We start from the raw sequence: 23383 nt of genomic DNA, 5'->3' as shown, positions 1-23383 counted from the left end.
GAGAGTTGTCAAGGAGATGAGTGAGCAGCATAATGAATATACAAAGGTAGAAATGTGATAATGGGAAGCAGATAAAAGGGAATAAGAGGATGAGAAATGTAAAAGCTAGGGGGATGAGAGAAGGAGAAAAAAAGTGAAAAGGCTTTGTTTCTCAAACAGCATTTGCTCATGAGTAATACTGCACCATCAGTCAGAAGCAACAGTAACATGGCCCTGTGAGCAGGAAGACAGCATGGTCTAGATATCATGCAGTCACAATAACAAAAAAACAAAGGATATGAAAGATGAGAAGAGCTGACTGGGGAAGGTCTACAGCCTCTGAAGTAGAAGTGGGGAAAGCAGTACCATATGGATCAAAATTGGGATGTTGAACATGAGAGTTGGAAAGATTTTGCCAAGGTCAAGCTGGAACAGTTGGTGGGAAAGAGTGTCCCTGGATTGGCTTAGAGAATAGAGAGCAGAGTTCCTGGGTTAGGCTGGGCAAGCACCTGGATTGGCATGGGAAGAATGCAGCTGTCTCATAAAGGAGGTAATTTAAAAAAAAAAAAAAAAAGACTGTCTGGTTTGAGGGTGGGGTAGAAAGAGTGCCAAACTGGGATGGGAGAGTGTGGAAGCAAATAAGAATACGAGGTGTGATAAATAAATATGGTGGATGTTTAAATAAAAATATATTTATTATAGTAAAAGACACATTGTCATTAATCTCCCTCAAAATACTCCCCCTTGCTTCGAACACACTTGTCCCATTGTTCTTGCCATTTTTTGAAGCAGTTCTGAAAGTCCTGTTTAGTGAGTGTCTTTAATTGCGCTAAGGTGGCTGCCTCGATGTCCTAAATCAGTTCAAAACTTTTACCTTTCATAGTCATTTTGATTTTGGGGACGAGCCAGAGGTTTCACGGTGCCAGATCCAGTGAATAAGGTGGATGAGGATACACCGTAATGTTTTTATTTGACAGAAATTGCCTTACCAGAAGCAATGTGTGACACAGAGCGTTGACATGATGGAGGATGAAACCATTTGCCCATGTCTCAGGTCACACTCGCTCGCCTCATGTTCAAATCTACTGTTAAAATGTTTTGAACAGAACCATAAGAGATGATCAGATCCTCAGAAATTTCCCTAATATTCAATCACCTGTTTGATCAAATCATTTCACTTACTTTTTCAACATTCTCTTGGGTTTTTGATGTTAAAGGATGTCTTGATGTCTCCTTGTCTTCAGTTGATTCACAACCATTATGAAATTATTCGAACCACTTGTAAACCATCTTCATGGTCACTGCAGCATCACAAGAGCTTCGACCCTCCAATTCCATCCTTGACCCATGCCCATCCAACCTCCTTCTGTCCTCCAAAGATGCTTTTGCAAAATCAGTCCTCCCCATCATCAACACCTCACTGTCAACTGGAAATCGGCCATCATCAAACCCACCCTCAAGAAACCATCCCTTGACCCAAATGATCCAAGCAACTACCACCCTGTTTTCAACCTCCCCTTCATCTCCAAACTACTCGAGAAGATAGTGCTCCACCAACTGCAACCTTTCATTGAACAACAAGAAGCCCTATCTCCACTCCAGTCAGGCTTCCGAACAGGACATAGTACAGAATCAGTCCTCATTGACATCACTGACAACAGCTGGTTAATGCTGGATAAAGGAAATGATGCCTTACTGGTCCTGCTTGACCTTAGTGCCACCTTCGACATTATAGATCATCAACTTCTACTAGACCGACTCGCTGACATAGGAATCAAGAACCACTGCAATGGTTCACCTCCTTCCTGGATCAAAGAACACAATCCGTGCTACTAGGGACAGCTAAATCAAACCTCAAATCAATTAAATACGGAGTTCCCCAAGGTGCCTTGCTGTCCCCTCTCCTCTTCAAGCAGTATATCAGGCCAGTCATCGACATTGCACACAAATACAACATTAAGATTCACTCCTATGCCGATGACCTTCAACTATTGCTCCCTCTAGGTGACAATCAGCCAACCCAACTAACTAACCTCCTACACTGCCTCTCTGACATGAAAAACTAGATGACAGTCAATAAACTCCAGCTGCATGCCTCACAGACTGAACTACTCTGGATCAGGAAAAAGAACACTACTTTCACCCATCCGACACTATCCTGGAAATCCACCCCCTAATAGCAAAAGACCAGGTACAAAGTCTTGGAATAATACTGGATGGCCACCTGTCCCTCTCCGCCCATGTCTCACAGGTAGTTTCCACATCTTTTTACTACCTACGCCAACTGCGAAGGATCAAACCCTACCTCCCAGAAACAGACTTAGCCCAACTGATATATGCCTACGTGCTCTCTAGACTAGACTACTGCAACTCCCTATTCAATGGCATCACTGCAAAAGATCTAAAACGCCTCCAAAAAGTCCAGAACTCAGCAATTCGACTCCTATACAACCTCAGCTACCGTGACCCTATTACTCCAGTCAAAAAGCGATGCATCTTCAAAGCCCTGGCCATGACCCACAAGAGATTCCACCCAAAAAAACCCAGCCTATATAGCATCCAAGCTACGCCTATACACCCCTAACCGCCCCCTATGCTCCAAAGCAGAACATGGAGATCTCTCTGAATGAGTACGGCACGTAAACGATCCTATAGCCATTTCCTACCTCAGCTAACGCACCGCTTCCCATATTGAAGATCCCTGTCTTTCCATTGAGTGGCACTTGGCACCAGCATTCATTGTATTTTTTGATCACACCTCTTAAGTGATGTGATCAAGATGGGGGTGGGGAAGGACTGAAGGAGAAGAACTGGGGCTTGGGAAGTTGAGAGGAGAATAGAGAAATACGATTCGAGTTTTGGGGCTGAAAGGAGAAAATGGGAAGATATCAAGCCTGAGGAAAATGGTTTCAAGGTAGGAAGACACAGAAGGAGATTGATGGGATGTAGGCAATGGGTGGGAGGATTGAACAGTTTTAAAGTGAACCTGGATGGTGGGCCTTGGCTAGATAAAAGGCTAAGGCATACAACCAAAATACAACCAATAAAATGACTGATGTGGAGAGCTGGTAGAAAAAGTGAGAGATTGTTGCTATGGTCAGAGTTGCAGGGAGTGGGGTGGGGGGAGGGGGAATGGGGGGGGGCAATTTATGAGCCTCTAGAGAATATCAACAGATGTCAGCTAGTAATACATATATAATCAGTACTTGCCATAATCTTACCATATCTGATATGTAGAGAATGTCACCTTCTTCAAAATATAATTCATCAGGCTAGAAGGAAGAACATACCTGTCATTATAGATCATCTAAATTGTCTTGCTGAAAAGTTTAGCAAGCACGAATTTCAATGTGAATACAATCCACCAGAAATCACCACTTTTAATATGCGCTCGCGCAAGACAAGTTAATATAAAAGATACCGCTTGCTCTCCCTCCTTGGGTTCTGCATCCCCAACCCTCTATGCTATGTCATGTCTGTTCAAGTTAGATTGCAAGCTCTTCCGAGTAGGGACTGTCTATTTAATGTCAAAATATACAGCACTGCGTATGCACTTCAGCGCTATAGGAGTGTTAAATCGATGACAAAATTTTCAATAAAATTTCATGGTAAAAAAAAAGGAGTGTTAAATCATAGTAGTAGTAATGTCAATGGCAAAATGGATTCTACTGTGCAAACTAAAAACCACAGCTCATTATGAATTCACTGTAAATTTGACTCTTACCAGTCTTTGAGCCTTATTATTTATCACCTTCCAGTTCTTAAAATGTCACGTCTCATATAATGGAAAAAGCTGTTTAAAAGCATTAGATAGCAAGGTTTTTTACATCTCAGAACCTACCTAGAAACGTGACCTAAGTGAAGCTGCAGAGATGTAATTAAACCAATTGTTTAATTTCTAAATTTTACGGTGAATGGTGCAGCAGCAAAAAATAAGTGAATTAGAGCTTCAGGATTTTTCAGTCCCTCAGACAGTTCTCTAGAGAAGACAAGTTGGAAATTAAAGGGTTGAAGAAAAACCAGAAACTGGAGCATAAAATGGTAGGAAGTGCCATAGTAAATTGATAAGAGGCTTGAGAGGACATCATACATTAGATATATGAAACTTTACTCTTATAGGAATGGAGATTCTAAATAAGCTGTCAAGTATGTTATTCTGCTACAGCGGTTCTCACACCTGTCCTGGAGGACCACCAGCCAGTAGGGTTTTGAGGATATCCCTAATTAATATGCATCACAGTAAACAATTTGGGGATTTATAATATCAATTCAATAGCTCTAATATACTAAAATAAATTTTATAAACACAAAGAGATATATTTGTTACAAATTTATAAACTAAAATTCCCACACATTCATTAATCACTTCTTTTTATTTTATACTTTTAAAAAAAGAAAATTTTGACACCCCACACATGTGTTAATACTTCATATCATATAAATATACACATAAATAACTTACTAAAACCTTAACAACCAACCCACTAACAGTTTGTTTCAAAACTACTCTGTTGCATTACTGTCCATTACATTACTGTTGCATTACTGTCCATTACTGGCCAGAAAAGTTCTTGATATTGTGCAAACTTATCACTTCATAAGTATGTTATTCCAATAGATTTTCTCTTCATATTCCTTGTATCGCTGTTCACCATAAACTGAGCACAAACGCCCAACACAAATCTGTGTTTCGCCCATCGGCGGCGTCAGGGGCTATGGGCTGATCTCGGCTTCAGTAATGAATCTTAGTTCTTGTTATTCATTATACAATGTATATGTGTGCCACACACCAGTGGGAAAAAAACCAGACCAGGACCTTTCACTTCCTGTTCAGCTTGTATATTTTGTATGTAAATGTGTAACTCACCCTGGATAAGGGCGGGGTTTAAATAAACAAACAAACAAACATTAAACTACTGGGCCATGTGGTATAGTAACATAGTAAATGAGGGCAGATAAAAACCTGCATGGTCCATCCAATCTGCCCAAGTATATCTACAGGTGTGTGAATAGAGGGTGGCAGAGTGCCAGGAAGTGACTGCCAGGAACAGCCATCTGTGGCTCGGTGACCTGATGATCCGTGGCAGTTAAAGAACTCAGATAAAAGCTGAGATTATCCTATCATTTTAAGACCGTAATGTGACTTGGTGTGCACCTGATGTTCATGGTTCTTATGTAATAATGAGCTGCTTTATATACGTGCTCAGAAAGGAGAGGCTGGATTTTAGCATAGTTATAGAGAAAGAAACAAGTTTTGATGGTCTGTTCGATATGTGAAGAGAAGGAGTGGGAGTGGCCTAAGACTCCAATTGACCAGATACCAAAGGCCACTCCTATGAAAGAGGCCTTAGGTACCTGGGCCAATCATAGCCTTAAGCCCTTCCCCGCTGCATCCCAGAACACATCGGGAAGGGAAAGCCTGCCAGAAGGAGGGAATGGGCATTCCTCTTGCCGGCCATCTCCTAAAGGTATGGTGGTGTTTGGGAGGTGTCAGGGGGGATGTTGAGGTGTGAGGGAGTGTCGGGTGGGTGTTGGGGAATGTCGGGCGAGTGTCGGGGGTGTTGGGGAATGTCAGGTGAGTGTTGGGTGGGTGTTGGGGAGTGTCGGGGGTTAGCTTGATCAACGGGGTCGACAGCAGGAGGGAGTGGGCATCCTTCCTGCCAGGGGACTTTGAGCAGGGTTCAGGGGTTGCAGCAGGAGGGTTTGGTCATCTCTCCTGCTGCAGACAGTAGTGGGTGGGTATTTAGGGGTAGCAGCAGGAGAAATTGGGCATCCCTCCTGCCAGCCAAGTTCACCAGGGGGGTCCCTGCCACAGCCGTTCAGCTGATTGCGGTAGGGGGATTCCCTTGCCACGATCAGTTGATGGGAAGGGATCAAGCACGATTCTCTAACCGGTGCCTGTGACATGGGCGTTAGTTAGAGAATGGGGCCAGTTAGGAAGGATTGGGCATCTGTCCCTTAGGGCACACGTGATTCTGTATAGGATGCCAGTGTGTGATTCTCAGCCGCTACTTAGGCGACTGAAGAAACAGGTATTCTATACAGAATTTCCCCCTTGGGGTACATTTTCCTAATGTCTAAATGTGGGCACCCATTACAGAACCTATATTTACTCTATAAAAGGCTCTGTGTACACCAAGGGGCTCATTTTCAAAGAACTTCGATACACAAAGTACCATAGAATTCTAGAACAGCTTTGGAAATGAGCCCCCAAGCCTTTTATAAAACACTAGATGTCATTTTTCTAATTAACTCTCCCCTCGTGCGTACTTTTCAAGCAAAATTCTACTTGCTTAAAAAAACAGGTGCAAGTGATTATACACACTTTCAAATGGCAGAAATTTCTTTGCAAAATCACCTGCATACTGCCTATATTTCTGCTATAGTTCTTTATAGAACTGACCCTTATTTGCCTAAGTTTCTTTGCCAATTAAATTACATCCCCAAAAATGCCTCTTTTAAGTGCAGTTAGAAGCTTGTGAATAGTCAAACTACACACAGTTTAAATTTAGTCAGCCGAAAATCCACTTAGGAAGATTCAGTCATTCTGCCCATGTATCACCTAAATTTTCCCAAACAGTTAACAGACTAAGGGGGGGAACTCATCAAGCAGCGTTAAGGCCCTAACACCGCTTAATGAATTCTCTCCTAAGTCTTTGGAAGTTTACCACTTATACTGACAAGAAAGGAGAATTTTAGAATTTAGAAAGAAAACTTACTGTTCTGGGTTCAAAACTGTACAGAGCTCTGAAGACCTTGACTTGTCCTAATGAGCGAGTGAGAGATAAAAAGTTTGTCAAGGATATGTGGTTGCTGAACTAAGCTTTATTCATTTTATCAAGAGCACCTGCCCATTGAATACATCTGAACATAAATTCCCTAAAGTCAAAACATAGCCTTTTCATTTCACTCCCCTACCTTGCCATTCTTGAAAGGGGGGTGGGGAGTTAGATGCATATTACCACATGTAACCTATGCTTTATAAATAATCAGGGTCCAATATTCAGACTACAGGAGAGAGCCTATCTCCCGTGGTCGGCAGTGAACCCAGAAATTCAAAGCCAGGCCATATCCGGTGACTGGCATCAAATTTCTGAGGTTTATTGGCCACTAAAAACATAGCTGGTTAAGCCGATATTCATCAGCTGACTAGCTAAGTCAGGGGGAAGCAACCTTTTTAAAGTAAAGAGCCATTTTCTCCTAAAATGTTTGACCCAAGATTTACAAGAGCCGCAATGGGCAGAGAAGGGGGTTTGAAATATGATTTTTAATGTGATATGGGTATATATTCATACTAGTGTTTAAGCCCGTTAGATTAACGGGTGCTAGAATAGATGTGTGTGTCTGTTTTTTTTTCTTTCTCTCTCTCCCCTTGACCGCTGTCTGTCTGTCTATGTTTATTTGTTTTTCTCTCCTTGGACACTGGCTGTCTCTCCTTGGACGCTGCCTGAATGTCTTCCTTTCTGTCTGTCTCACTGGCCCCTGTGTGTCATTCTTTGTGTCTGTGTCCTTGTATCATTGCCCCACCCCCCAGAGCAAAGTTGTCAGCCCCCAGCATACCCCTTCCCCTCTCCCTGGCTGTCTCTCCATGGCCCCCTTCTGTCTTCCCCTTCCCCCCCCTCCGAGCAAAGCTGTCTGGCCCCCAGCAAACCTCTCCAACAAAAGCATCCCCCTGTACCTGCAGCATCGGCACGACACCCTTCAGCCAATCGTGAGTGCTCAGAGCGCGAGAGGGAGCGGGGCCTGCAACTTCTTCAGCGTCGGTGAGGAAGGAGAGGTTGGCCCTTTCAGGCTGCTGTCCACCTCAGTAGCATGTTCCCTCTGACACGATCGCGTCAGAGGGAACGTGCTACCATGTGGAGAGCGGCCTGAGAGGTTCGCTACAGCCGGCCGCGAACCTCAGCAGGCCGCTTTGAACATGAGCGGTAGCGGCTGTTGCGGGAGGATGGGGGGGGGGAGTCGTCGACGTGCAGGCCGCTGTGAACAGGAGCGGCGGCAGGACCATGAGGCGGGAGTGAGCTGTTCGGCTTCCCCTATCTGGGGAAACCGGGGAAATCACCGTGCCGAACTCAGCAGCGCGTGGGGCCGTAGTAAGCGCGGGGCATGCTGCACTCTTGGCGGCCACGGACCTACGGATCATGGAAGCACGCCGATAAGACTGCGCATGCGCCGCCTACGGTTTTATTATATAGATTTTGAAATCTCTTTAGCAAGGTAAAAAAAGCCTGAGATTTGGGGGGAGGGGGGTGTCAGAAAAAATTTTCATCTCTCCCCTTATTACTCATTGGCTGAAAATCCTCCCTTTTTTATATTTTACTTTCCAGTCAAGCACCAGTGTTTAATGGCAGTTATTTAACATATTTTTTCATATCCACTTTCAGAAAAGATGTGTGAAATTCATAGTCCAAAAACTTTAAACAAAACCATCTGGTATAGTAAAAAGCACTTATCTTTTGTAATGTCTTGTTGTAGCTTAACTTAAGTTTAATGGCAAACAGTCCAAATGAATCCAATCCAATGCAGCCAGCATTTCATGGCAATACCACCGCTGCATCAGAGCAAATAAGGATCAGCTGCTCAATGTCTGCATTTTGAAGCATTAGCGTCAAACAGTGCCAGTGACTGAGAAGAGGTCGAAAAATGTCCTCCCTCCACCCTTCTAGCTCAGCATCTGCTCCTTCGTCCTCTCTGCCCTCCTAACTTGACATCACCCTGTCCCTTCTCTCTTCCCTCCTGCCCTCTCCCATTCCTTACTCCCATTGTTCAGCATCTGTCCTTCACTCCATTCTGCTCCAGGATCCAACATATCCCTCTTTCTCACCTCTCCATCTGCTATCTCTCTCTTCCTCCCTCTCATACACCCCAATGGCCAACATGTGTCCATCTCTCTCTCCCTCCCTTGTTCCCTAGATCCAAGATCTCTCTTCCTCTCCCCCCCGCACCATAACACCTTTCCCTACATCCTTATGTCCATTTCTCCCTCTCTTCCCATGCACCATCTCTCCTTCCCCTCCACCCCATGTCCATATCTCCCTCTATTCCTTTGTACCATCTCTCCTTCCCCTCTACCCTTATGTCCATTTTTCACACTCTCATCACTCCTGCAACATATTTCCTTCCCCCCCAACCCCACTCACAAATATGTTCTTCCTTTCTTCCACAGCTGCCTGCCAGTAACACAGAGGCCTCTCCTCTATCGCATCCTGCCCAGGCAGAAACAAGAAGTTCTGATGTGGCAGAGGAGAAGCTTCCAGGTTAGTGGCAGGTAGGAGTTGTCGCTGACCCACTGAAGCAAGAAAAATAAATGTGACCGCGTTAGCTCAACGTGGTGCATGTGGCTAATGAGCTGCAGGTTGCCGACCCCTGAGCTAAGTTATAGTGGCCAAAGATAGACCTGCTATTTATGTGGGTCTATCTAGTTGCTCAACTTAGCCGGTGACCAGGCTAGCTGTTAAGCACTAATATTTAGCAGCCGTCTTGCGTCTTGCGCAGGAATTTCTCATTTTTCAAAACATTTTCAGCAAATATGTATATGTTTACATCACATATGAGGGTCCCAATAGCTTTCAAGTAATTTCATTAAACCTTTTCATCAAATAATCACTGCACCAGACTTCCAAGATGTATTATACAGCAGAGATTGGGGTGGGGGGAGATTGTTGCATTCTCGAACTGGAAAACAGTCTCTGGCAGCCTAATGTCATAGATGTTACAGTTTCAGTCACTTTTATAGCACAAAAGTAACCCAATCATTACATCTCACACCTGAAACTGCTATGCTAAGTGTCATCCTACTATTTTTCAACAAAATAAAACTAACTGGCATAGAGTAAATACAAGTGTCTTCATCAGGTGTAGCATATAAGGGAGGGAGGGTGATCCATAACTAGCTTGATATTTTTTTTTTTCATTGGTATTATAGAAACGCCATCCATCATAATAATCAGCAAGAAAATAGAGCTGTGTATTATGCTCCAAGGCAAATAGTCACAATGCTTGAACATGGCTCAGGATTATGTTGGAGACTGTGTGGTTCGACAGGGGACGTGTATGCCCCATAGTACAAGTTGTTTGGAAGGAAATAATATAAGTGGCTCCATGGTTGCTTCAGGTGCCTTACCCAATTAAATCTGAGCACTGCTTGCTGCATTTCATATCTTATGGAATGAAAGCTGACACCTCTAAATTAACAATACATCTTTTAACAGCAAGCTAGCTAGAGTGATGGCTTGGAAACAGCCTAATCTACTCCAATATCAATGGTACTGTGCAAATTGGACTATGTATTTCAGATGACAAAACTGACTGCACTCCGGAATGGACATCTTATTAAATTCCATAGATTATGGGCTATTTATCAAGAATGGACATCATGAGATGGTAAAGACAAAAGACTCAAGGTTGCTGATACTCCTTCTCTTTTAGTAAGCAGCGGTAGAGGTTTCTACCGCAGTCCGGAGTGCTAAATGCCCCGACACTGCTCTGATGCTCATAGAATTCCTATCAAAAGCAGGGAGAGCTCTTCCAAAACAAACTAGCTAAAAAAGTTGTGTTCCACCGTAGAGCTAGACGTTGGCCAGCCTTGGATTTTGATCCGTTTTCTTGTGACCATAAGAGGTAAAGAGAAGCAAGTACTGACTTGCAAGTATTATAAAAGCAAGTTTACAGTTTCTGAAAAAAAGAGGAAATGTAATCTGAAAAAAAAAACCCTGCAAATAATTCTCCTCTCTTTACAAAGACAGAAAAATTTGTTCTTTATCCCATCAGCAGTGAAAAAAAAAACCAGGCAAAGCATGGATCATGAAATTCTTGCCAACCCCTCTGCAAATAAATACATTAAGTGTGGGATGTTGGGATGTGTCTGTCTCTACGCGGGTGTGCACTTTCTGTATATCTGATCAGCAAAGGGGAGGATAGGGTAACTGGAATAATGTTACAGTTGATCACTTTGTGCATAAAAATGTTTAGATATATTACTTTCTGGACATTAATGTAAAACTTTTCTAAAGAAAGAAAGGCCAATGTCCTAATCTCCTGAGCCCTGAAGACATCCCATAGGGTGTGTGCAAGTTTATCAATCACTTAATCTGGCCCTGCCCACAGCAGATAGGGGTAGTGGTCAGAACTAGTTTTAGACAAGGCTGACCGAACAATCAGACAAGTCTAGGTGGTCGCCTAGGGCAGCAGCTTGTTGAAGGCAGCAAAGGGCAGCTGCAGTCAAAGCAAAATAATAGATCCTAATAGCCACACAAACTCAGAAAACCATCAGCACATAATTTAACCACTTTTTTATGGGATGTTTGTATGATGGTCATGATTGTTGAATTTCTTGGTGGGGGGGGGCTGCAGGCTAGGGGCTTAAAAGTTAGGCTGAAAGTCACATAGGGTGTCCACTACTCTAGTATTATTAGTGGAGCAGTTTGATGGGTATGGCAGTTGTGGAGGTCTGGTTTTTTTGGGATGAGGCAGTTGCAGGGGGAGTGATTAGGGTATGGCAGGGGCAGTATGGGAAACTGGGGAATTCCACCTTTTTAAACTTCTTTTCCCTGTTCTTTAATTGCTACATTTCATTCTATCAAAGTCCCTGTACTACAGAAGCTACAATTCTTGTTTCCAGTTTTCCCCTCATGTCAAGTTTTATCCCATTCTGTTAAATTTTTGGTCATTTATTTTGCAACCAGACTGCGGTTATCAGGTGTCTGGGAAAACCTGGACACGTCCTCTTTTTCATAGAATTGTTCAGGTGCCCGGGATTTCCAAAACCTGGCAGTTGTCCAGGTTTTAGAAGGCCCCAAACTCAGGGCCGTGCCTGGAGGCCTCTGCGCATGTGCATAATGTCATCATGTTGGCATCCACTCAAGCGCAGAAGCCCTCCAGACGCAGCCCTGAGCTTGGGGAAGGAGACACGAGGTGTGGGGACAAGACCTGGGGTGAAGCAGGGCAGGGCTGGGATAGGGCAGGGCTAGGGGTAGAGTGGGGCGGGGCCAGGTGTCCTCTTTTTTTTTTAAGAGGAAATTTGGTAACAGATGGACAGAGACAGACATTCTGAACGGGGTTTTTTTTTGTATAATTTTTTTCAACTTCAGTTGGGTTACAAAGAACAAAAAAAAAAAAGAAAAGAAAATATTGAATAAATGCGAGGACCTGGACCCTCAAACAAAATTAGAAGAGGCACAGACAACTATTTCTCAGCATGAGAAAAAGCAAAAGGTCCATGCTTATGATCCTTCAGCAGAGCAGCTAGAGCTCTACTCAACAAAAGCCACTGAGGATCACAAATTAAATAGTGTGAGCAATCTAATACCAGATCAACCCAAGAACAGACCCTAGGTTTCATCCCGAACACCACCTCTCCAGCCCATCAGTGTTCAGTAATAGACTGTGAATAAATATACATTGTTAAGTAGAAAATTTGCAAAATACAATCTACAGGTCATTGGCCAAGGTTCCAGAACATGTTTAAGCCATCTATTCTAGATCACACAATGTCCCCTTTAACATCAGGGTATACAAGCTGGAAAATAAAATGTATGAGTAGAGCATTGACTTCATGAGAACAGCAAAATCTTCTCAATTTAACCACTTTCAGTTATATTAAGTGTCCATTTTTTTTGTCTGCAATGTGAAAACTTAATAAAGATAAAAAATAAAAAAAAGACAGCACACAGGCTCTTCAGAGGATAAATGTACACGTGCTATTACACTTCTAGCTATGCAGGGGCTGACCTGTGTTTAGAAACCTACTGTACATACATATAAACATTACCCTCATGAGAAAGGTAAAAAATTGCCATCTTTAGACTTCCTATGATAAAATATTTTTTTGCTGTTGTTGTTGTTTCTGTTTTGAGAAATAAATTTTACTGAACTTTTAATACAGTATAAAACATAATAGAACCTGAACCAGTTCAGAGACATGCAAGAGTTTTTTAGGTACTTGTTTTGGCCAGGGTATTACATGGGGAATTCTGGGAGTAATTCTCCTTAATCCATATTATTTCCTCCTCTAAAATGGGAAAAAAATGCAGCATCACTCCTTAAGTGGTAACTCTTACAGGAATCGCTTTGTAAACTGGACTGGCTATAAAAAGGAGCTGGTGAGTTCAGGCTGCTCATTTTAGGTGTATATTTAGAAAACCATTGGGTGTGCCAGAAAATACAAAAGGCTCTGCTGAACACAGGTGTAAAATAATGTCAGAATTGAGTGCGTGCCAACCTGAATGTCTCGATTCTGGTCTCAGCTTTTTATGTAAAACAGGCCTTTATGTATCCCACAAAAGCACAGTATGGGTTTTGAAGCATCAACACACAAATGTAGCAAGTTTCATAGTGTGAAAGTTTCCTAAAATCCTATCTAAAAATAGTTTTGCACGTGTCTTTCTGTCACATGCAATTAAGAAATCCTGCCCAATGTAATTGAGCTGTTTCTTGTCTTACAATTTGCTTCATGTGCTGCAGTATTCATTAAGGGCTTTTCCCCAAGTATTGGTTTCATGCAAGGAAACAGTGAAATACTGTTTTAAGCTGCCTGAAGAGGATCTGTAATTACAGCTCCCCACCTCTCTAATCTGAATATTCCAATAGTCCCTGAAACTAGAAAGCAGAACCCAAAACTAGTTGACCAGGCCAAGAATGTATTTCAAATCCATCTAAAGCTGAGTCAGTCTTTCCTCTCTTTAAAAAAGTCAAATTGATAATTAATAAATCAGGTTACACCATTGTAAAAATGGCTACCTTTCTATGAAGCAGTGAAGGCAATTTTTGGGTAAGCCAACAGGTAGAATGGGTGGGCACTGGGGATGTCAAATGTCAACTTTTAAAAGGCAAAACCCCACCACCTGACACACCCATGTGCCCCAACAACTACAGTGAAGGTAGCAGTACAGACTTTAGTGTCTTTTGAGGAGGGCTAGGGGAAATACAAGACATCGCACTCTTCAGCCTCCCAACATACCTATGTTTCCCCCAGATAAAATAAAAGCCATATAAATTCTGCGCCCCTGACCCTCCCCAAAAATGAAAGCAGAGCAGAGCTAAGACATGACCCCCCTTAAAAACCATACAATGAAGTTTCTGCTTCTACTGTAATCTCAGTAAGGGCAAACTGAAACCCTCTCAGTACCAGGCTTATTATAAAGTACAATGGTACCTCGGTTTATGAGTGCACCTGTTTGCGAGGGTTTTGCAAGACGAGCAAAACATTCGTTAAATCGGCGCCTCAGAAACCGAGCATGGCTCGATTTATGAGCGCACCCCCCCCCCCCCGTGATCCGGCACCCTCCCCCCTCGATCCGGCACTCTCCCTTCCGCAATCCGGCACACTCCCCCCCCCCGCCGCGATTGGGCACCCCCCCCCCCGCCGCTGCTTACTGTCATCTGGGCACCGGCATGTCCTGTGCGTTGGTGCCGGTGCCCGAAGATCGGCCTCCTCTTCTTGCTGGGCCTTGAGCATCTGCGCATCTCAAGGCCTGCGAGAGAGAACGTGAACTCGCAGGCCTTGAGCATGCGCAGATGCTCAAGGCCCAGCAAGAAGAGGAGGCCGATCTTCGGGCACCGGCACCAACGCACAGGACATGCCGGTGCCGGTGCCCAGATGACAGTAAGCAGCGGCAGGGGGGTGCCGGTTCGCAGGGGGGGGGGTGCCAGATCGCAGGGGGGCCTTCAGGGGGAGCAATGCTGGTTCTCGTGGGGGGGGGATGGGGGTGGAAACGTATCAAAGCAAGTTTCCATTATTTCCTATGGGGAAACTCGCTTTGATAAACAAGCATTTTGGATTACGAGCATGCTCCTGGAACGGATTATGCTCGTAATCCAAGGTACCACTGTAATTAAAAAAATCTATAAAATGGAACTCGGAACCTAGAGCAAATCTATCATGCCACCACCAAGAGCTCCTTTTACAAGGCTGCGATAGCGGTTTTAGTGCGCACTTAGCGTGTGCTAAATTGCCCCAGGCACTAGATGCTAACGCCAGCACTGAGCTGGCGTTAGTTCTAGCCACATAGCGTGGGTTTAGTGCACGCTAAAATTCTGCACGCGCTAAAAACGCTATCACAGCTTAGTAAAAGGAGCCCTAAATATCAAATCAAGTATCCTACCTATGAAAAGACAGTGCCCTAAATATTACAGTAGAGCCCTAAAATCAATATATCTATGGCAAAACTAATCAAGACAATTTAATACAGAATGCTACACAGAAAATTCATGTTAACTGAATAGTTGACTTCGGTCTTACACAAAACACAAATGCAAAATACAGAATAAATGATCATAAACTAGAACCCCAAGATCCTAAGCCAGATCTTGCATGTAGTAAGCTACCCCCCCCAAAAAAAAAAATAGAAAAATGCATTTAATTCAGTACTGTGCATAATATAAAGATGGGGATGGCATTAGGGAGATGCAACTAGAGTAGGGATCTCAAAGTCTCTCCTCGAGGGCCGCAATCCAGTCGGGTTTTCAGGATTTCCCCAATGAATATGCATTGAAAGCAGTGCATGCGCATAGATCTCATGCATATTCATTGGGGAAATCCTGAAAACCCGACTGGATTACGGCCCTCAAGGAGGGACTTTGAGACCCCTGAAGTAGAATAATGGTCCTTGGCCCCTAGCTAAAGAGGGTCCTAAGCCTTGCAGAAGCTGAAGTTGGCGCAGCCTGGTAATGGGTTTTGGGGTCATCTTTCTAAATGTCTGCCCTGGGACCCAATCATGTGTTACACTAGGTCTGACAGACGTACAAAATCTGATATTCTAATCACAAAATAGAAAATTAAATTATTTTCTATCCTTTATCTGGTTATTTTATTTTTCTATTGAGGTTGTTCCCAATCTTTTCTGCTTCTTTGTCTTTTCTTAACTCTCTTGCAGATCTCCTGTCCATTTGACATTTCTTCTCCCCTTTGATCTTCCCCCATTGTTCAGCATCTCCCCTCTGCATCCTTATACCCCCCCATGTCTTCTGCATCCATATGCCCCATGTCCAGCACTGATCGTGTGTCCCTTCATCAAGCACAAAAAAAATCAAACTCACATTGGCCAAGCTAAACCGCTCGTACCATTAGGAAATTAATTAAATCCTGTAACACAAGACCACTGTGTTAATGGGGAACAAGCCATTCACAAGCATTACAGTATTAAAAAAGGAAGCAAATTAGCCAAGCATAACCTTCTGTACACTCTTATGCAATGCTTCATAGCCATTACTGCCAGAAAGTAACAAAACAATTGTACCCACTGGTCTATTTGCAGCCAAAAACATTGTTAATTGTACAAACAGAAAATATTTAACTGGCCTAAATTACTAAACATAAATTTACACAGGAATTTTTAAAAAAAAGGACCCTTCTCTGAAAACCTCCAGGTCTAAGTAACAAAACTCCTATCTCTACTTTTGGGTCTGCTGTGTCACATCTGGAAATATATTAAACTTTTCATTTAGAAACAGTATCTCTCCATACTTAAAAAAAAAATAGAGAACCAAGTCTCGATCCAATTTTAAGGCAAAAGTAACAATCAACATAGCTGGTGTAACCATATCAGAGTCAAATGTTTCAAGAATATCTGAAATATTCAAATGAAGGGAGGCTGCGAGGGGACATGATCGAGACGTTCAAAATGCTGAAAGGCATCGATAAAATAGAGCAGGAAAATAAATTATTTACATTGTCCAACACGACACGGACAAGAGGACATGGTTTGAAGCTAAGGGGGGACAAGTCCAGGACAAATGCCAGGAAGTTCTGCTTCACGCAGCGAGTGGTAGACGCCTGGAATGCTCTCCCAAAGGAGGTTATTAAGGAATCCACTGTGCTAGGATTCAAAGGCAAATTAGATGCACATCTCCTTACGAGAGGCATAGAGGGATATGGGTGACTAAAACTACATCAGGTGTATACCTGACTGGGCCTCCGCGTGTGCGGATCGCCGGACTCGATGGACCATGGGTCTGATCCGGAGATGGCAGTTCTTATGTTCTTATGAACCTTCTTTGCTTTTGGCAGGAAATAAGCTGGAATAATTGATGGCAATTTTTCGGAAGGAAATTTCAAAATCTTTGTCATATTGAGCAAAAACCTTTCTTACCGATCTTAAAAGAACCCTAGAGAAATTAATCAGATGCAGGTTTGTTTCTCTTAGTTGGTTTTCCAAGGCTTCTTTCTATTTTTGTTTTCATAATAATATTAATTTTAAAGATAGCACTAACATTTACTAGAGCTCTGACAGGGTGTCTCATCTCGCTCCAACCCCTACCTTCAGATGATGTCATAGGGGACCCATCTCAGTTTTTCTGCCCAGGGCCTATTAAGTCCTAGCTATGCCATTGGTAAGGTGGGAAATAAAAAGAAGGGTTATAAGAGTATAACATTCCCAGAAAAAAATGTCATCACATGGGCTGAAGATCAAATTCCACCTACACACAATGAAGTACTTAGAATTATTCAGAGAGAGGTAGGAAGGATAAAAACAGTGCAGAGCTGAATGCACATGTTATAGGAGCTATGCCTAGATCAGAAGAGAATTCTATAACTGCAGCTCTAATGGGTTTGATGAAATCTTGAATGAAAGGAGTGGAAGGAGGACCAATACTTTAAAGCCAGCTATTTAAAAATGAAATTTGTGGCATGAACACTATGGGGGTACTCCTATAAGGTGAAACCTAGTTTAAAGACACCAACACTGCAATACAATCAGAAAAGGATTTTCTTAACATAACAGAAATTTTGGAGGAATCCATCTCTCAAGTTAAAGAAAGAGCAACCTTAGTAGTCAACTTTGTCTTTGAACAGGACTTGAACTCAATTATGAGGATATATTTTTAAAATTCTACTTCTCTCTATTGTGGTCAGAGGTTATGGCTACACTAAAGAATGACACGGTGGCCGTTACCTGAGGCTAGCCGCAGGTAGCCGCAGGTAACCCGCCAAAATGGTGGGGGGGGGGAAAGTGCTCACTGCGGGCATGGGGACAAGGCCATCCAACGTCCCGTGGAGCGGTGAATGGCCTTGTCCCCGCAGTTAAGGGAGGGAAGGCACGCAGTCACCGATCACGCTCGGCCCCCTTCCTACCTACGGCCAAATCTATCTCCATCCCTCCCTCCCCCTTACCTTCGCGGCGCTTTAGTAAAGAAATTTACTGAAGCCGGCAAAGCCTGCCTGCCTGCAGTCGCGTGAGTGTGGGCGGAAGCTTCTACTCTGACGCAACTTCCAATTGCGTCAGAGGAGAAGCAACTGCCAACACACACACACGACTGCAGACACAGGCAGGCAGTCTCCGCCGGCTTCAGTAAGTTTCTTTATTAAAGCGCCGCAAAGGTGAGGGAGATTCTCGGGCCGCTGAAGGGCGCTGAGGTGGCGAGAGGGAAGGGTGAATGCAACGGGGATGGGACGGTGAAGGGGAGTGGATGAGGCGGTGAAGGGGACGGTGGTCCGGTGACGGGGGACAGAAGTTTTCCCCGCGTCATTCTCTAGGCTATCCCCTGACGTTACTAAATCTACTCAAGACAGAAGTTTCTAGTAATAAAAGAGGTAACAAAGAAGCTAGGTGCCAGTTACCTCTTTGCATATCTTTGTAAATGTGTGACTAACCCCCTCTTCTACGAAACCGCGCTAGCGGTTTTTAGCACAGAGAGCCAGGCTGAATGGCCCGTGCTGCTCCCGACACTCATAGGAACTCAAGAGGGGGTAAATATCTGGGACTGAGGTATGTCTTTTTTCAACCAGAACATCTGAGGTCTTTCCTGGACCTCAAGAAGATAACAACAATTGACACTACTAAATGAATGATAAGAAAAGGATACAGCCCGAGTTATCCGTTTTTGCTATCTTCTTTTTATTAATCTTGATGTATAAAAGGTTCTCCCATTACCTTTATTATGATTCTCCCCCACTGGTATTATAGTAGTCAGAGGAAGTGCATTTTTCTTGATCTTCAAAAATTAATTCCTTTAATATATATACATATATTTTTGCACTGTATTTCATTAACAAGTGGTGTAACTTGTAAATTGTTTAAAATAATTTTAAAAAATTAAAAAATAAATAAATATCCAGTCAGTAAGGGGTTCATAATCGAAAGAGAAAAACGTCCAAAAACCGGCCTATGTCGGCACTTGGACGATCATCAGTCAAAAACGTCCAAGTGCCGATAATAAAACCGGGTTTTGGACGTATTTAAAAACAACCTAGGCCTTTACAGTGCCACTAAACAACCATAGCTAAATGGGGCATTTCAGGAGGAGTGTCGAGGGCAGGATTTGGGTGGGACGTGGGCAGGCTTAGATTTAGTCGTACTGCATGTCATACAGCACAGCATAGACGGTACTTGGACGTTGTGACTTAGATCATTTAAAACATGGTCTAAGTCACAAAAACCCACCTAAAGTCACCAGATAAGCACTGCAGACACAAACTACAGACCCACATACACTACCCCAGTGATCACCGACCCCCTCCCCCAACCCCATAAAAATCATAATCACACCTTTAAAATTCAGCCTCCAGACCATCATCACCTGGCAGCCTAGTCGACCTGCACAGAGGCAGCTTAAGTTGTCTTGGGGGTGGGTTAGGGACCCATGGAGAGGAGGACCCATGCCCATAAGTCCCTGTAATCACTACATTGATATTGAAACATGTGCACTCGCCTATACACCCCCAAAACCCTTTTGTACTGGCATATAAGTGGCTCCTGCAGCCATAAGGGCTATTGGGGTGGTAGATAAGTGGGTCTAGGGGTTTCTGGAGGTGGTTGGGGGGCTCACCATCACCTATAAGGGAGCTGTAGTGAGACATGGTACCCTTTTTGTAAAGTTCACAGCAGTGCCCTGTAAGGTACCCCACTATTTAGGTGCCATGTCTGGATGTTCAGTCCATCACTTTGCAGACCCCTCCCACGTCCAACAGGGCTTGTTCTAGGCGTTTTTGACTTGGACGAAAATGTGGTATAAAAATGGACGATTTAGTGGCTTGGACAATCAGATCGGCAGGACGTATAGTTAGACAATTTTTGAAAAAATTTGAATGTATTTTTCGAAAATGTGTCTTACGCTGTTCTTTACTTTGGACGACTTGCTACTTAGACGAAAACGGACTTTGACGTTCCTTTCGATTATGCCCCTCCACGTGCATAAGTAGCCACTTATGTGCTTAAATCACCTTTTAAAATAAATCAACCAGCGTAAAAGCATGCACATTGTTTGCATAGGATGTACTTGACAGTAGATGTGTATACTGTATACATTATCCAATATTAGTTTAAAACATTTTATTATAGACTCAGGGGGACTATAAGAGCCTCGGCATGCAGGGGATTCTATGTTACTTGCTTGGTTAATCAAGTAGAGTGAGTGAGTGAGTGAGTAGGGGAATAGCTGGGGGGATGGGAGGATGAGAAGTTGTGCTCATGTTTTAATTATTGATGTCTTAAAACTTCGTACACATATATTTCTAAACATTGGAAACACATTAAGGTAAATACAAAACCATACCAGATAAAATAACAACCAAACACAATAAACCAGATAAAAAATTTCAAAAAATTCTCTCAAGAATCATTTAATACATAGGGCCTCTTTTATGAAGCCACACGTAAAATACACCAAAACCCTTTACAACCCTATAGTTTTCAGTGCATTTGCTGAGCTGACTTGCACTATTTTGTTTAATAAAAGAGGCCCATAATGATCCAATAACTCCAACTTACTTTTCCTTTTAGGATCATAAGGCCCCTGTCTTCAAGTATATTTTCATACTTCCTAAATGGGCAGACTCAATGCCACCATAAATTGTCACAATTGTTCTTCCAATGCCTTGGGCCAGGGGTGTCAAAGTCCCTCCTCGAGGGCCGCAATCCAGGATTTCCCCAATGAATATGCATGAGATCTATTTGCATGCACTGCTTTCATTGTATGCTAATAGATCTCATGCATATTCATTGGGGGAAATCCTGAAAACCCGACTGGATTGCGGCCCTCGAGGAAGGACTTTGACATCCCTGCATTAGGCGGATATAAGTGATCACATTTTAATGTATATTTTCAGCCAGTTGCATGAGTACGCACCTACTTTTCTTTATATAACAAAGCCCTAATTAAGGCTCCCTGTTATAGATTTGGCTTCTATTCTTAGGTATACATAAATTTTAAGTTTGGGTAATTATTTTTCAGAGCCAACTACTTACTAAACTATTATAAATATTATATAGAGGAAAAGGATCTCAGCAACCTTGCAAGACCGATTTCTTATAAAATATGGCCCCCTTTTACTAAGAAGAAAATCCAGAGAAAACCAAAAAAACTCTGTGGAGTGACGATGTTCCTAAATGGACTTTATTTGAAAGTATCAAAGTTCCAAAGGTACACTAAAATCATCCACATAAAATAATTCCATCCACATAAAAGTAAATCATCCACATAAGAGCCTTAAAGGACCTAGTCCGCTAGGGATACAGGACCCAACACGGTCCACGTTTCAACAAAAAGTCTTCTTCAGGGGTCCCTGGGGGTCCTATAAAGGTGTGTACGTGGGAAACAATTGTGTGGTGAACCGGAAGTGAGCAAGCAGTGTCTCACTTCTGGTTCACCACACAATTGTCTCCCACGTACACACCTTTATAGGACCCCCAGGGACCCCTGAAGAAGACTTTTTGTCGAAACGCGGACCGTGTTGGGTCCTGTATCCCTAGCGGACTAGGTCCTTTAAGGCTCTTATGTGGATGATTTACTTTTATGTGGATGGAATTATTTTATGTGGATGATTTTAGTGTACCTTTGGAACTTTGATACTTTCAAATAAAGTCCATTTGGGAACATCGTCACTCCACAGAGTTTTTTTGGGGGTTTTTTGGTTTTCCCCTTTTACTAATCCACAGTAGAATTTCTACTGTGGCTCGGATCACTACATGCTCTGAAGCTCATAGGAATTCTACCGCGGCTTAGTATAAGGAGGGTATATTTGTTCTTTAGATCAGGGTGGATAAAAAAAATCAGATTTTTAAAATTTAAATTAGATTTTTTAAAATAAAATGCTTTTTTGAGGAAAAATCTAAAGATAGTATTCTATTTAAGATACATTATAGTCCAAAAGTTATTTCTCATTAAACAAGGATTAGTTTTTAATTATGTAGTATGAGGCTGTATATTCATGCAATGTTTAACCCCACCTTTTACAAAACCGTAACGTGTTTTAGCATCAGCCGCAGCAGTACAGCTCCAACGCTCATAGACTTCCTATAAGCATCAGAGCTGTGACTACTGAGGCCGGCACTAAAAAATATACTATGGTTTCATAAAAAAAGGGGTGTACATTTTTGGGTAAATAAATTCCATTAATCCATTCATCATGTCACGGACAATTTTTTCTATCTAGAAGATATGATCACGGATATATGATTTTGCATTTCTCAAAAACTGTGAATTTGTATCTCCAGAGATAACATGCTTCTTCACAGCAAAACTGTTATAAAATATAGAGTTGAGAAAAATACCTTAGCCTCATTGTTCCTTTGCAAATCAATGTACACAGAATCAACCCCTTACCTCTTAAGTGCTAAGCTTATATATCTGCACAAGGAGCTAAGTGTGAGGAGGGAGGGGCAAGCAGTAAAAATGCGCAGGGAGCCTAAGGCCCCGATTGGCTCAGACACCTAAGGCCCCTCCCCTGGGAGGGGCCTTAGGTGTCTGAGCCAATCTGGGTCTTAGGCCCCTTCCTGTGCATCCAAGGATGCACCAGGAAGGGGAAGGCCCACCATTTCGGAATGGCGGGCCTGTGAGCATGAAGGACTCAGCATTCCTCCTACCATCATCTATTTTTGAGGTACAAAGAGAGTCAGGAGAGATTAAGGGTGGTTGGGGGGCATCCAGTGGCAGGAGGGAGTGGGCATCCCTCCTGCTGATTTTTTTTTTTTTAGGAAGGGGAGTGAGGGAGGAGTCAGTTGGGGGGGACGGTGGAGGGGTTCAGTATGGGGGGTTGGTTCACAGTGGCAGGAGGGAGTGGGCATCCCTTCTGCTGATTTTTGGGGAAGAGGAGGGGTCAGTTTGGTACTTCTTGCAGAGGAGGTTTTCAGGGTGGCATTCATTGGTGGGGGGGATGGGGGCACATTACAGAACAACATCTGTGCCCATAGAAAGAAAATGAAAAAAAACAGGCAGGTAACACAGTTAACGACAGGTCTAGTGGGTGTTCTGGATCAGTAATACCGATTTGATTCTGGCATGCAAGGTTAGGGCATCAATCAGATACCTGATTTTAATATTAATGACCTCATTTGCATGCCAAAATCGGAGAATGTAGGACCGCACAGAAAACCACACGGTGAGCCATTTTTGTGCACAGGGTCGGCAAATCGGATCGGTCGTTAAACCAGTCAAACTGGTTTAGTGACGATTGGAGACTTTAGTGCACCTA

At 43.1% G+C, this 23383-nt stretch overlaps 1 protein-coding gene across 1 annotated transcript in view; it reads right to left on the bottom strand.

The window, feature by feature from the left end:
- Positions 1–23383, bottom strand: part of OSTF1 (osteoclast stimulating factor 1) — a 59981-nt gene that overhangs the window by 27191 nt on the left and 9407 nt on the right. Inside the window, exons 3-4 of the mRNA XM_033926848.1 lie at positions 6699–6745; positions 3201–3251 (exon numbers count right to left, since the gene is read on the bottom strand). Of these exons, the coding sequence (XP_033782739.1) occupies positions 3201–3251; positions 6699–6745 (98 nt within the window). The remainder of the gene's footprint in view (positions 1–3200; positions 3252–6698; positions 6746–23383) is intronic.

The sequence above is a fragment of the Geotrypetes seraphini genome, chromosome 1, assembly GCF_902459505.1.
Source record: "Geotrypetes seraphini chromosome 1, aGeoSer1.1, whole genome shotgun sequence".
In the NCBI taxonomy this organism is placed as follows: domain Eukaryota; kingdom Metazoa; phylum Chordata; class Amphibia; order Gymnophiona; family Dermophiidae; genus Geotrypetes; species Geotrypetes seraphini.
The sequence above is the reverse complement of the archived record's forward strand: the minus strand, read 5'-3'. Positions and strand labels throughout refer to the sequence as shown.